Below are 13015 nucleotides of genomic sequence, written 5' to 3' on the forward strand. Positions count from 1 at the left end.
AATTTTTCCCTTCTTTGATTTGCTGGCCTGTCATTATATAAATACAAAAGATAACCTTTTAATTCTTGAAGGGGGGAAAAAATCCCATTGAGAGAAGGAAAAAAAAAAAAAGGTTACTTCTGAGTGCAAGTAAAATGGAAAGATTACCGTAAAATTTATAAGAGTTCGTTCGGAATCCGCTTCTTTTATTAAGACTGAAATTTTTTTACTAAAACTACTTTGTACCTATTTGGATACCGAGTAAGGCGCTGCATGTTTGCATTTTGACTTTTTTCTTTTTTCTTTTTTCGAAGAGCATCATAAGTGAGATTATGCACTGTTTAGTAGGTTTTGTGCACTGTTTATGAAACTCACAAACTTCTTTATTCAAGAAAAAAAAAATTTTAAATTGAGTCTCACAGTATTACTCACATTTAAAAATTATTTTGCTACAATATTTTCAATTTTCAGTTTCTGCAATATAAGTGGTATCCAAACACACCATTTAGATAAAAATAAAAGTTAATTGAAATAATACAGTGAAACTCATAAATAGTACCAAAAAGTGCAATAAAGCCCATAACTAGTAGCAAAAATAAGTTAAATAGTAAAATAAACTAGCTTTTTTTTAATTTAGAGCTGGCACACTAAATAACGTTTAGAGACCTCACATTGATTAAACTGGTGCAAACAAAGCTTACAAATGGAAAGAAACTACACATTCCTCAATGATAAGATTTAATTGCCAAGCAATGAAAATCCAAGGTATAGAAAATCCAACTCAGCCCCAACCACATATTCACTAAATTTAATTAACACATAATAATAAAAACTAAATTACGTCAATAAAGAGCGTTTGGGTTCATCACTCAAGACTTACACCAAAATCACACAATACAGAGTGCTAATAGAACAAGTCATTCATGTACATTATCTGAATTACATTTGCGCAACATCAAAAAAAAAAAAGAAAAAAAAAGAGGGCCCTTCTGTTAAGTGACCTCACTGTTGCTGTTCCTGCAACAATTCAACCTCTTTCTCATCCCCTTCAACAGCTGCGGATGTTCCTTGCGATGTTGCCATTGCCATTACCTCTCCAGGAGGTGGGTGGTCGAACTTACAGGTTGCACCAAACTTGCATGTGCCGGTTTTCAAATAATACGGGCAGAGAACAGCACCCTGTCAGAGCGTGTCGCCATATTAGTGCTCTCATATAGCGGCATTTATATGCATGTATAAACAAATGTAAACTACATATATAAATAAAGGAAATTTTCAATTGTATCTCATCCCATTACCATTTCTTGCATATTTATATTTCCTAATGTGCCAGAACTCTTTGGCACCTGAGGCACTTGCCTGAGCACTAAAGTATCTACTAGTACAGTCTACTTGCCTGAGTGCAAAATTTCTTGCAAAGATTGAAGAGACAAGAAATGTTTGTGTGTGAAATATGTGGATATACTACATTTAATTCTAAGAACATGTACATTGCCTACCTCTCTCCTAGGTAAACCTGCAAGAGTGAGCTTAACAGCTTGTTGCTGAGCTTGTTTTAACAGTGATGGTGCAGAACGGTCAATAGGGTGATGGAACTTGCAGTTTTCCCCGAACTTACACTCCCCAGTCTTCATATAGAACTACAACATTTTTAAAAAGACAATATAGAATCATCAAGGGAGCATTGGTTTATTAATAAATAAAAAATTGACTTTGACAAAGTAAACCAAATCTAGATACAGACTGGAAATAAGAAATCTGTAGACTGGATAAAACAGCCTTGAGACCTGTCATAGCATTACAATACAAGCAGTGTAACAAGAACTAGCCAGATGGCCAGTTGGCCTCCAAATGTGTCAAAATCTAGTTGTTAATAATAACCCCCACCCCCCAACTTCTCTCCCAAACACTACAAAATCAGTTAAACCCCCTAGAGCCTCAAAATTGATAATCCTAGCAACATTAAATAATTACAATTTGACAGAAGTTAATAACTATAATAAGGCACTATTTGCAATTTTGAGAATTTAGCAGGTTGATAGCTCAGTTTTCAAGTTTAAGAGACACACAGTACATCGGGTGGTAGTTTAGGGTGGTTTTTCTTGCAATTATTCCCATTAATAATAGAAATAGTAGTAAATGTTTCTACCGGTGCATCAACAAACATCTTCATAGTTGAATTGCTTCTTAATAGTTGAACCCCCAATTTTCATTCCATTTCAAGTAATCATCTAAAACTCTAGGTCTGTGACAAGCCAAACATCATATGCATTCAAAACTCAACCCAACAATGTAGACCTCCATTATAACTAGAGTACAAGTCAGGAAAAATGTACGCACGTCACATTCAATCTGTCCAGGTCGTTGAGGGTAAACAGTTGGGCCCACCTGCAGCAAGCAAAACAAGAAACATTCATCAGTCTTTCTTTTCTTTTTTTCCTGAAGTAAAAAACATGCACCAGTTCTTAAGTAATTATGACCATAATCACAGTGTCTAAAAAGATGAAGAAAATTTATATCTTTGCACCAAATGCAGCAAATTATGTTTTTCTGGCAGGTAAAAAAATTGCAAAGCATACAAAGGACTGCTGGAACTAGAATTTCAAGAATGAGGGGGGCCAAGTAAAAACAAATATAAAAATTTAACCTACTTAAGATCATTAAAAATATGAAGCAGTTGGGGGGGAAATCCATATATATATATATATATATATATATATATATATATTAAATTTACATAAATATAAAGGTGAAAAATCTAATTCTTGAAAAGTCTTCTATGTAGTTCCGCTCCTGAAAGGAACTCTTGAACAACCCATGACACAAATTTAATAACAGAACATCTTTCTGTAATCATAAATTACACACATCAATTTGTAATAGATGGAAGTACAGGGCATGTGCAAAGAACTTGATATAGGGTCCAGGGTTTGTCCTGAGCCTGTGTGCACAAGGCACAAGCCGGACATACCACGTCTCAGATGACTTGTGATGCATCCAGTTTGTGTCCTATGCACATAGGACATCGGATGCAAGCAAAGTATGTATATGCTAAAGGACAATCAGTAAAATGGAAAAATGAATCTGAACTTTGAGCCAAACCATCCCAATTCATTCTAGTGCAGAGAGAGCTAAACCTAATAATAGACCTTTTTATTTTGGTGGGGGGGGGGGGGGGGGAAGGGAGGGGACAAACAATAGTAACAGTTTCCAATTTACCGTTGGCTGAGCCAATCTAGGGTCAATAGTCTGATAAATGGAAGCTGCTGGATTGACAACTCCAATGTTCAGATTGGTTGCTGGGGAGGCAACAATGGGAAGGCCTATTGCAGCGGCAGGTGGATTAATCGCTGCACAAAAATCTCAGTGAAACTTTGAATCACAAGTATTTAAATCAACAGTTGAATTAAGATAAATCATATATGCATCTGAAATCAGAAAGAATGAATTTCAGCTTTGTAGGCCTACCATGCCGGTCAGGATGGTTGTAGCGGCAAGTGGCACCATACTTGCAACTGATACACAAAAAAATGAAAAAAAGTTAAGAACTTTTGCTATTCTATACAAATTCTTAAGTCAATTGGGCATATATATCCAAAATATTTATTAAAAAAAAAAAACTGAGCATAAATAGGCAAATAGTCACCTGCCAGTTTTGAGGTAGAATGGACAATCAGCTTCACCCTGTTAGAAGCAAACGATATGTGAGTAATGGAAAACCAGATTTTACTACATTGCAGAACCAATGAAACGAACAAAACAAGGAAAAGGTAAGAGTGTCAGCTAGCATTTTGATGGCAGAAAAATCCCCCCTCTATGGGAGGCCATGAAGCAAAAAGAACAGAACACCAAATTGACACCCCAAAAAGCACGAGGAGAGAAGGGGAGGCAGAAAGGCATAAAATATGTCCAGAAAAATACTTAGAGGTGAAGCTAATAAACCATAATATCAAACTTCACCCAGAAATTAATATAAATTCACAAATTTAATTGAACATTACATATAAATAATGGCAGAATGAATTTAGCAATCCCTTAATTGTCAAAATTACATTACCGGTCTAACAGGAAGTCCCTTGGAGTTATATATTAATGCTGGGGTGTATGAAGCAAGACTATTAGCTAGTATTGCATCTGCAGTTGCTAGTGCCTTAATTGCTAATTCAGTCTGTTCACCATTACCATTCTCTTGCCCAAGCAAAGGTATCTGAATATCTTTTGGGTGATTGAACTTGCAGGTTGGACCAAATTTACATTTTCCAGTCTTCATATAGAACTGTTTAACATTAAACAGTATAAAAGAAAGCCAAATTAACAACACAAATAGACAACAATGCTCAAGAAGAAAAGAAGAGTTAAATATCTAACAGCACATGGGGGCTCAGATGGCCTCTCAGGTAATGCATATATGCCAGCATTCTCTGCAGCAACCTGAAACCAGGCAATGCATTACATTACTATAAATAAGGGGAATCAATCCACATAACAGCTAGATGTGGCAAATTTTGAGAAAATAGAACCAACCTCAGCCACCAACTTATCTTTTGGATGATTAAACTTACACCTCAATCCAAACTTGCATCTTTGAGTTTTCAGAAAAAACTACACATGGATGGGAAATGAAATAGTTACTTCAAATGATCAAATGCATATAAAGAAAAAAGAGAACAATAACTTAATGTACAACTCACTGGACAATCTGGCATCCCTGGTCTCTCAGGAAGGGATTCAGTTGTTGTAGCAAGAGGTGGAACCTGAATAAACAAGATATCAAATTATAGTTTCACTCTTTCAGAAATGATCAGCAAATAGGCAGAAACATATAATCCAAAAATGATGTGCCAACAAGGAAACAAAAGTAGATACAGAAATAGATTTCTAATTACAACAACCAAGCCTTATCACCAAAAATTTTGGGTTAGCTATGGATTCTCAACAAACTAGTCAGGGTTCGCGATGTAGGGAGCATTAGCACCAAATTCATTTAAGATTTTCTTTCTAAATTTGAAATTTTTTTTGAATTTAGTTTTTAATGTTTAGGGTTTTAAGAGATTTGATTAAGCATTTTCCATATTGGTGTACTCCCTAAACCCTATTAAAATAGTGCTCTTGTAATTATGAAAGTGGTACTATTTGAATAAGAATTATATTATTATGATGAGTTGAGAATATGTCACTTCCTTTGTTCTCTTTGTTTGGTGGTGATGTCAAACGCCCTTAGGTGGTGATGCCTAGGGTTTCCAAGCATATTCTAGGTGGTAGGGGTTGTTATGTTGTTCCATTTTGCTACTATTTTTTCTCTACTTTCCTATTGTGTTAAGCATCATTCTTTTCATCCATTCTATTCTATCCAAGGTCATACTCTATTACTTCCTTAATTGACAAGTCATTTTCACTACTTCTATTAATACTATTTTTGGCCTTCCTCTACCTCTTTTCATACCCACAACTTGAATCAACTCATTTTGTCATTGTTGCATTAATCACTCTCCTATGAACATAACCAAACAATCTCAAATAACTCTCCCTTGTCGTTTCATCAATAAGGGCCACCTCTATCTTTTAGCAAAAAAAATTCTCATTTCAAATCCTATCTTTTCTTCTCAATAGGCCATAACCATCAGGCATAGTTAGCCTTATAGCAGTCTAACAAAATTTTCCTTTGAACATGCCTAGGGCCTTATAGCTCAGCGCCTATGTGTGGTCTCGTTTATGAGGTGAATATAGGTCGAATCCCCCCATGTGTAACAACTAGATTATATTAAAAAATAAAAAAATAAAACCCTTTTAACTTAATAGGTATTCTACAATCACCTCAAATACTCCTGATGTAATTCTAAACTTCATCTACCTTGCTCTAATCTTATACTTTTATTCTATGATTCATATCCTCTTTAATCTTTCCATTCTTATGAATTATTAAATCCAAGATATCAAAAAATTTCGCACGTTGGTATCTCTTTGTTTCTACTTTTACTAAACTTGCATTCCATGTACTTTGTTCTAGTCCTACTTTACCAAAAACTTTTGGATCCTAAAGCATCTCGCCAAATTTCTAATTTACATTTTTTTAAGGGCAAAACTTAGATACAATACCTTATATATTGTTCCTTAAATTCCCCTCTTAGCCATCTGTCTAATTTAAAAACTAAGTAAATGGGGCTAGGAATAGTGTCTTTCTATTTTCTTCTTCTTCTTCTTGTCCTCCTTGGCCCATGAGAAAACCCCATTCCCCCACGGCTTCACACCTAATCTCTAAAGAAGAAAACCCCTTGGCTTCAAACTCTCAGATTTCTAACTGAAATTAAGCAAAGAATGACAAAGGGGCTGGAAATCCTTGCTAGTGAGGATCTTCTCTATTAATCCCAATATTTTCATGAGAAGATAGGTCAATTTGTCCATATGCTTGGTTGGTTCACAAGTTCGATCTGTCTGTCTCCATTAATCCGATTGTATTCATTGGATCTCATCCTATTCATGCAAAAGATCAATTTTGCCCTCTTAGCCGCTAGGTTGCAAAGATCTGTTATTTGATTCAAGTATTAGATCACCGTGATTCTTTAGTTTGCTTTTAGTTAAATACTCAAAGATCAAATAATGGATCTAATGGATTGTTTATTTTATTGAATGGTATTCTTCTTCTAGATTGTGTGTTTGAGAGGTATGAAGCTATGGTGAATGGGGTTTTCTCATGGGCCATAGAGAGGGAGAAAAAAAAAGGTGCTTAATGTCGTTTGCTTTAATTTTTTAATTAGATAGATGGCTAAATTCTAAACGGGGAACCTAAGGAATAATATACAAGGAACTGTATCTAAGTTTTGCCATTTGTTTATATGTAAAGAGCTAGAGAGGTGGCCTGATAAGTTTCAAACCCCAATGCCTAGGCACTACAAGAGGTGCTAGAACCACTAGGTATATTTCTAATTGATATCAACTCCACGTCTATTTTGCATCAATTAAAACTATATTATCTGAAAAAACATACACCAAGGGACTTTCTCTTGAATAGATTTAGTAAGCTCATCCATCACTAGTGCAAAAGATTCGAATATCTCCCTTGTTCTCCCTTGTTCTTGTAAATAGGTATTAGAGTACTTCTCTCCCACTCACTAAGCCTTTTGCTATCACCGAAGATCTTATTGAAAAGGTCTGTCAACAAACATACAGCCACATCACCAAAGCACTTTTAAAATTCAAGTGGCACTTCAACCGATCCCATGGCTTTTGTAATTTTCATCCTCCTCAATGCATCCTTTACCTCATTCATTCTAATTCTTTGAAAATACATAATTGTTTTTATCTACATTTCATTCTAATTCTTCAAAAAAAAAAACATACGGTTTTTATCTTTATTTGGGTTACTCAATTCAACATAAAAGACAATCTTTTTATATACCTTCCACTCCAAAGTTTTTAAAATAACTTTCCCATTCTTCAAATTTCTATGTTTTTACTCTCTCTCTCTCTGATTATCATCTTTAAACAAGTGTGTTGTGCTGGCTTGTGTTGAATCCATAGTGAGTGTTAACTCTAGGATCTTGAATTTATAAGTTATGTCAAGGAGCCCCAATTGCATAACTAGTCCTTTTGGGGTGTAACTAGATATGTGGCTACTGCTATCCTTGGGTCGTCACAAATTGTATCAGAACAAACCTGGTAACACCATGTGACTTAAGGCACTACAACACAACATGGGCCTTGGCAAGAATGTCAAGAATTTAAGTGGGGGAGATTGGGGTACCCAACTTGTGCAAATTGGATTGGATTGTTTGAGTGTGTATTGTGTGGGGGTGTGCTGAGTCTCACATTGGTGTTTACTAAGTGAATTTTAGGTTTATAAGTGATTATGAGGAGCCTTGATAGTAACTTAACTAGTCCTCTTGGGGTGTAAGTGCAAATGTGGCTAGCGCTTTCCTTAAGTCGTTACATTAAGTCTCGTCTTCATTTTCCTTGACTTAGTATGTTTATAAATATTCTTTTCTCCTTCATTCGTCCCCAACTTGCTATATAATTCATTGTATGCCTTACATTCATCCTCTTGAAAAACCCTTTTTTGCTTTCCTCTTCACCACTTCTTAATTTTCATAACATCGCCTCTACATCGAGGATGGCACCTATAACTCTCTCTCTAAACCTAATTGTTGCTTGAAACTTTGTATTCCACCGTGGAGTCTCCTTACTTGATCGCCTAGGTCCTTTAGAATTAGCCATTTCATTCTACATTTTATCAACATCTTTCTCCAATTCTTGAGTTTCTTATTTCTACTCCTTCAAACCTCACCACCTAATCCTTGGATTTTTTTTGTCTAATACTTCTTCTTTTTCATCTCTCACCAACTACTACCTTACAATCTTTACAACATCTACTATTCACTAACTTGTGCTTTTCGACCAAGTGCTTAATGTTTTGTCCCTTAATTGCTAAAAAGTACGAAGATCTTAGGCCATGAATGTTGCGTGCATAAAATTCAATATGGACAACACTCCTGCAACTTGACATTTCTAGAAGACATAATTTCCCTCATAATTTGCGAGCAGTAAATTCCCAATTCCATTATGCATATAATTAGAGGATTTGATCTATTGCTTCAGACTCACAGATATGGATTGAAAGATTACTAGTAGCTCAAACGTTGGCCATGACTAATACACATTACCATGTCACAAACACAATTGGCAAAGAAAGAAGTCATGTAAACTAGAAGAATCCATGAAACAATATACAACAGTAGACTAGTACTGCATGCACCACATACAGAAGAAATGCATCAGGGAGGCATCAGCATATCATTCTTTTAATAAAATATACTATGTTTTTTCAGGAATTCTATTCTAATTATTTTAAAATAAATAAAATAAAATCCTTACCCTTCATAGAGAACATGCCTACAAAACTGTCATGGACTTAACGTTAATTTGTGCAGAATAGATGTAATTACAAATGCACACTTTTCCATTATCAATATTCTTAGCTTGAGATGTTAGAAGTAAATTTAATGTTTTTTACAACTTTTATTTTCATCAGCTCCTTCTCTAATAGATTTTTCGTCTTCTACATTATTCCTTCTCTGATACTCTACATCAATATCTTCCATATGAGGTGATGCATTGGCCTCTAATATGCAAAAGATCTTTAGGCATGTCTTTCCATTGTACTTGGAGATATCTTACACCAATTTAATTGAGATTCCAAACAAATCCATAAAATTGATAACATAGGCTAACTAAAACTGAGATGAACAACGGCACTTTGAACCATCCCCACATATGGCATATTTAACATAACAATAAGTACTCAACTCAACTCTAATAAAAAAACCCATAATTCCAACTAGTTGGAGGAAATCTTGCAGACAATCTAGGGCATTTTGAACTTCTTGACCCACGTCTTCAATTAATTATAAATAAATAAATAAAAAATAAAAACATAATCAAGGAAAAAGTAACTTCAAACCTTCCATTTAATAGAAAAACACAAATTATCAAACAAGAGAAACAATAGTGACTGGAGAAAAGTTACGTAAAACATATACCCCTCTTTCTTCCAAGTAGCTTGGGGACCATCCAGTATTTGATGATCAAATGAGTAAACCCAACTCACTGAAGTGAGATATCATCTACTTATAGTTACAGCCAATCATTCAAAATAGAGAACCAAAAAAATATAAAAGAGAAAAACTAGGAAACTTAAGTTATGAATTTACTAGATTTAATATAATTATTGCTATATAGAAAATAGGATTTTTTTTTTTTTTTTTTAAATGGGGAGGGGGGCAAGAAAAAACATGTATATAAAATTTTAATTTTTTTTCAAGCCCAACTCTGATGCCATGCCAGTTTACTGGTTGCATGTCCAGTGGCCTCTATAACAGCATTGTATACAAGATATTGGAATTGTCGGAAAGCAAAATTACATTATAGATACAAAAGATAAGGTTTTATCTATTATCATCTTTAAGTTACACCCAATGGGTCCTGAGCTTACAACCTCACCCTCCACCTTGCTCTTACAAGGCAAGGAGATGTCATTTGAGCTAGAGCTCATTGGCTATAAGTTACACTTGATTAGTATACAACAAAATTATACCAAAGATGCAAATGACAATCATAAAAGCTATTGAATACCAATTTAAAATAATTAATTAAAAAAATAACCGGAAATTCAAAATATAAGCAAATTAGTCTCATAATAATGTTTATCCATGCATTAAGGTAAAACCATATAATTCTTGGTAAGGCATAGTTTACACCATTAATTAACTCATATATTAAAATATAGTTTATGAGAACATATAATTTACTAAGCAACTGTACTACTACTACTGCTATTGTATGATAGTGTTTATATTGGTATTCCAATAAAATAACATCATTATAGGCATAGAAGATAGCAAAAAATTGTCACCTCTTTCCAATCTGGGATTCCACCCTCAGGAACCCAAATAGGATGGTCAAACCTGCAGCTATCTCCAAATTTACAGGTTCTTGTGAGCATATAGTGGGCACAATCCTTCTCTCCTGGCCTCTGTGGATATATAGGCAAATTGCTTGCACTGTCGAATCTAGGGCGCTTGGCTAAAGAGTTTGTAGAATACCAAGCTTCAGTTTGCCCAATTGTGTTATGGGCACCCAAAACAGTCTGATGGTAGAGCACTATAGTACGTAGTAGACAAGTATATACAAGAAAACCACAGGAAACATATATGTTACTATATAATAAGTATGGCTTAAAAGCTAATTTGGTAATAAGAACATACATTTACTAGTAAGCTTACATAGAATAAATTTTGTAGCAAAATAAAAGGAATTAAATGCAAAATTAAGCATCATATTACTGGCTTTAAACAGCCATTTCTATGTAGTTCAATAGACATCTGAAAATATTGGATCTATCTAGTAAGATCATACACTTTTTTACTATTATTTTTTAATCATAAGATAACTACAGGGTAAAATAGGGTGAGATGATTTCATATAAGCAAATACTGAAATTTATTAACTACAAAATTATGAAAATAAATGTAAGATTATTGACATAATTTCTATATAAAGCAGCAATCAATCGGTCAAATTAGAGGCCATGCCACACGGTTAAGTGAAAGACAGATTCTTCCAATCCACCCAGTTATAAACCTAAGTGCCAATGTTACAAAAAAAAATTTTAAGACTTGGAACTCTTATGCCCAGGTAATATTAGGCAAGCACCCAATATCTCCTTGAAAACATTCCTTTAGTCACTTTTCTACGAAGAGGTCATGCACTTGCTACATCAGACCCAAAAAAAAAATATTTAAAAATCTTCCACATATGATTAGGAGCAAGAAAAGTTTCAAAAAAGAAATCTCCATAACCAAACTATAACTTACAGAAAAGACCATTTCCTAAACTTACAGTGTCATTTAACATCCACGATAAATAATGCAACCACCAAATTAGTACTGTTGCTACTAATAATGACTTGAAAAAACTTTCCAGCAAATGTTCTGGTGATTTCTGAATAGATTGCAGTCACAGATTGACTTGATTTTTAGGCTCCTCAAAGGTATTTGCTTACTTGGAAACTTAATTTTAAGATTCATGAGTCATGACAGCCCATAGTCTGATTGGGTTACTAGTTGGTACGAAAATCTCAAGCATAAACACTTTTTATTTTTTTTTCAGTAATCATTTCATGTGGCAAATTGCATGAAACCAACAAGGGGTAACACCTAAGCTTCCTTTAAGCTGCACTAGCAAGTGTGATAACATATTTTTCTCACTCAACGCACTTTTCAAACGCACACGCAAGTACCAATAAACGTTGTTGCGCTGGAAATGCTGTCTACTAATTTCCTATATAAAAGTGATCTAAACTACTAAACCCAAAACACAAAAAAAGGAAAACAAGAGCAGTGGTAGCGATACAAACTAATGTGTCACAACAAATCGCAAACAAAGAAACTCAAACATGTATGTCGCAGGAGTGGCTTTAATCACATTCATCCTAAACTCAAACAAGGAAAATTGCTAATGAGAATACAAATTGAAATGTCAACAATAAGCAATTCCAGACATTTATTATCATCATTATGCAATTGAAATCCACCACCAATCACATTTACTAATATTTCCAAAACAACAATTACATAATCGGAGAAGCACTTCACACATAGATATGAAAAAAGCATAATGTATTAAATTAAATTAAATCTAGCTCTGCAAAACCTAAACAAAACAAAGGAGGAGACGATTATGTTGAGAGAGAGAGTAGGGCTAACCATCGGAGGAGCGTTTGAAGGCGGCGAGGGCGTCGGAGGCATCGGACCAAGAAGATTGGGAGGCCAAATGCGACGTGGAATTGGGAGTGGAGGAGGAGGTGGAGTAGTGGAAGCCGCCGTCGTACATGGCTGCGGAGGTCGAGTATTTAGCGGCGGCGGCGGCGGAGGAGTATCGGATCGAGCTGGGTACGTACTGGTCGGAGCTTAGAGAACGGGAAGACGACGTCGTATAGGAGGAGGCGTTGTGTGTGGGAGTGGCGGCAGCTCCGTAGACTGAAGAAGTGGAAGCAGACGAAGAAGAAGAAGGGTTGTAGCCGTACAATTGATGAGCCATCCAAATGCAAAACCCAATCCCCAATTATTATTATTATTATTATTATAAATCTTTAAAAGCAAAATCCAATCCTATTCCTTCCCTTCATCCGTGATACCATTGCTTTTTTCTTTTTTTTTTTCTTTTTATTTAAGATTGAACTTCGTATATTTTATTCAAACATAAGAAATTTTATTAGTTTAGCTAGTTAGAACTCCCTTTTTTCTTTTATTTTATTTTTAAGTTAAAAGCTAATGCAAAAATGGTTCAAAACTGACCGACTTTTTAATCCTTAATTATCGTGATAAAAATAAAGATGAGCAACTATTTAGGGACGAAATTGGATTTAAGGCTAAATTGATCGCTTTTAAAATGTCTTAATTTAACTTATATTACGTATTTTACTGTATTTTACCATTTTCCTGATATTTTAATTCAACCAAGTAGTTGAATTCACTGATAAATT

At 34.6% G+C, this 13015-nt stretch overlaps 1 protein-coding gene across 1 annotated transcript; it reads right to left on the reverse strand.

Moving 5' to 3' along the window:
- Positions 1-760: 760 nt before the first annotated feature.
- Positions 761-12610, reverse strand: LOC142617210 (zinc finger CCCH domain-containing protein 37). Its single transcript, XM_075789976.1, has 12 exons — positions 12237-12610; positions 10385-10632; positions 4671-4733; positions 4504-4581; positions 4348-4410; positions 4037-4255; positions 3626-3663; positions 3448-3494; positions 3199-3329; positions 2320-2367; positions 1479-1619; positions 761-1158 (listed from the first exon to the last, which is right to left on the reverse strand). Exons 1-12 carry the CDS (start codon positions 12568-12570, stop codon positions 982-984), a joined length of 1587 nt encoding a protein of 528 aa, XP_075646091.1. The 5' UTR covers positions 12571-12610; the 3' UTR covers positions 761-981.
- Between the last annotated feature and the right edge of the window lie 405 nt (positions 12611-13015).

Source organism: Castanea sativa, chromosome 11 (genome assembly GCF_040712315.1).
Source record: "Castanea sativa cultivar Marrone di Chiusa Pesio chromosome 11, ASM4071231v1".
Taxonomy (NCBI): domain Eukaryota; kingdom Viridiplantae; phylum Streptophyta; class Magnoliopsida; order Fagales; family Fagaceae; genus Castanea; species Castanea sativa.

Bases quoted from the DNA above. Each gene is read 5' to 3' on its own strand.
- LOC142617210 (XM_075789976.1), bottom strand. From the start codon at position 12,570: ATGGCTCATCAATTGTACGGCTACAACCCTTCTTCTTCTTCGTCTGCT. The intron at 4,256-4,347 runs GTTAGATATTTA...AATGTTAAACAG, and splicing joins CATCTGAGCCCCCATGTGCT to TTCTATATGAAGACTGGAAA. The intron at 3,664-4,036 runs GTAATGTAATTT...TGCTTCTAACAG, and splicing joins AGGGACTTCCTGTTAGACCG to GGTGAAGCTGATTGTCCATT.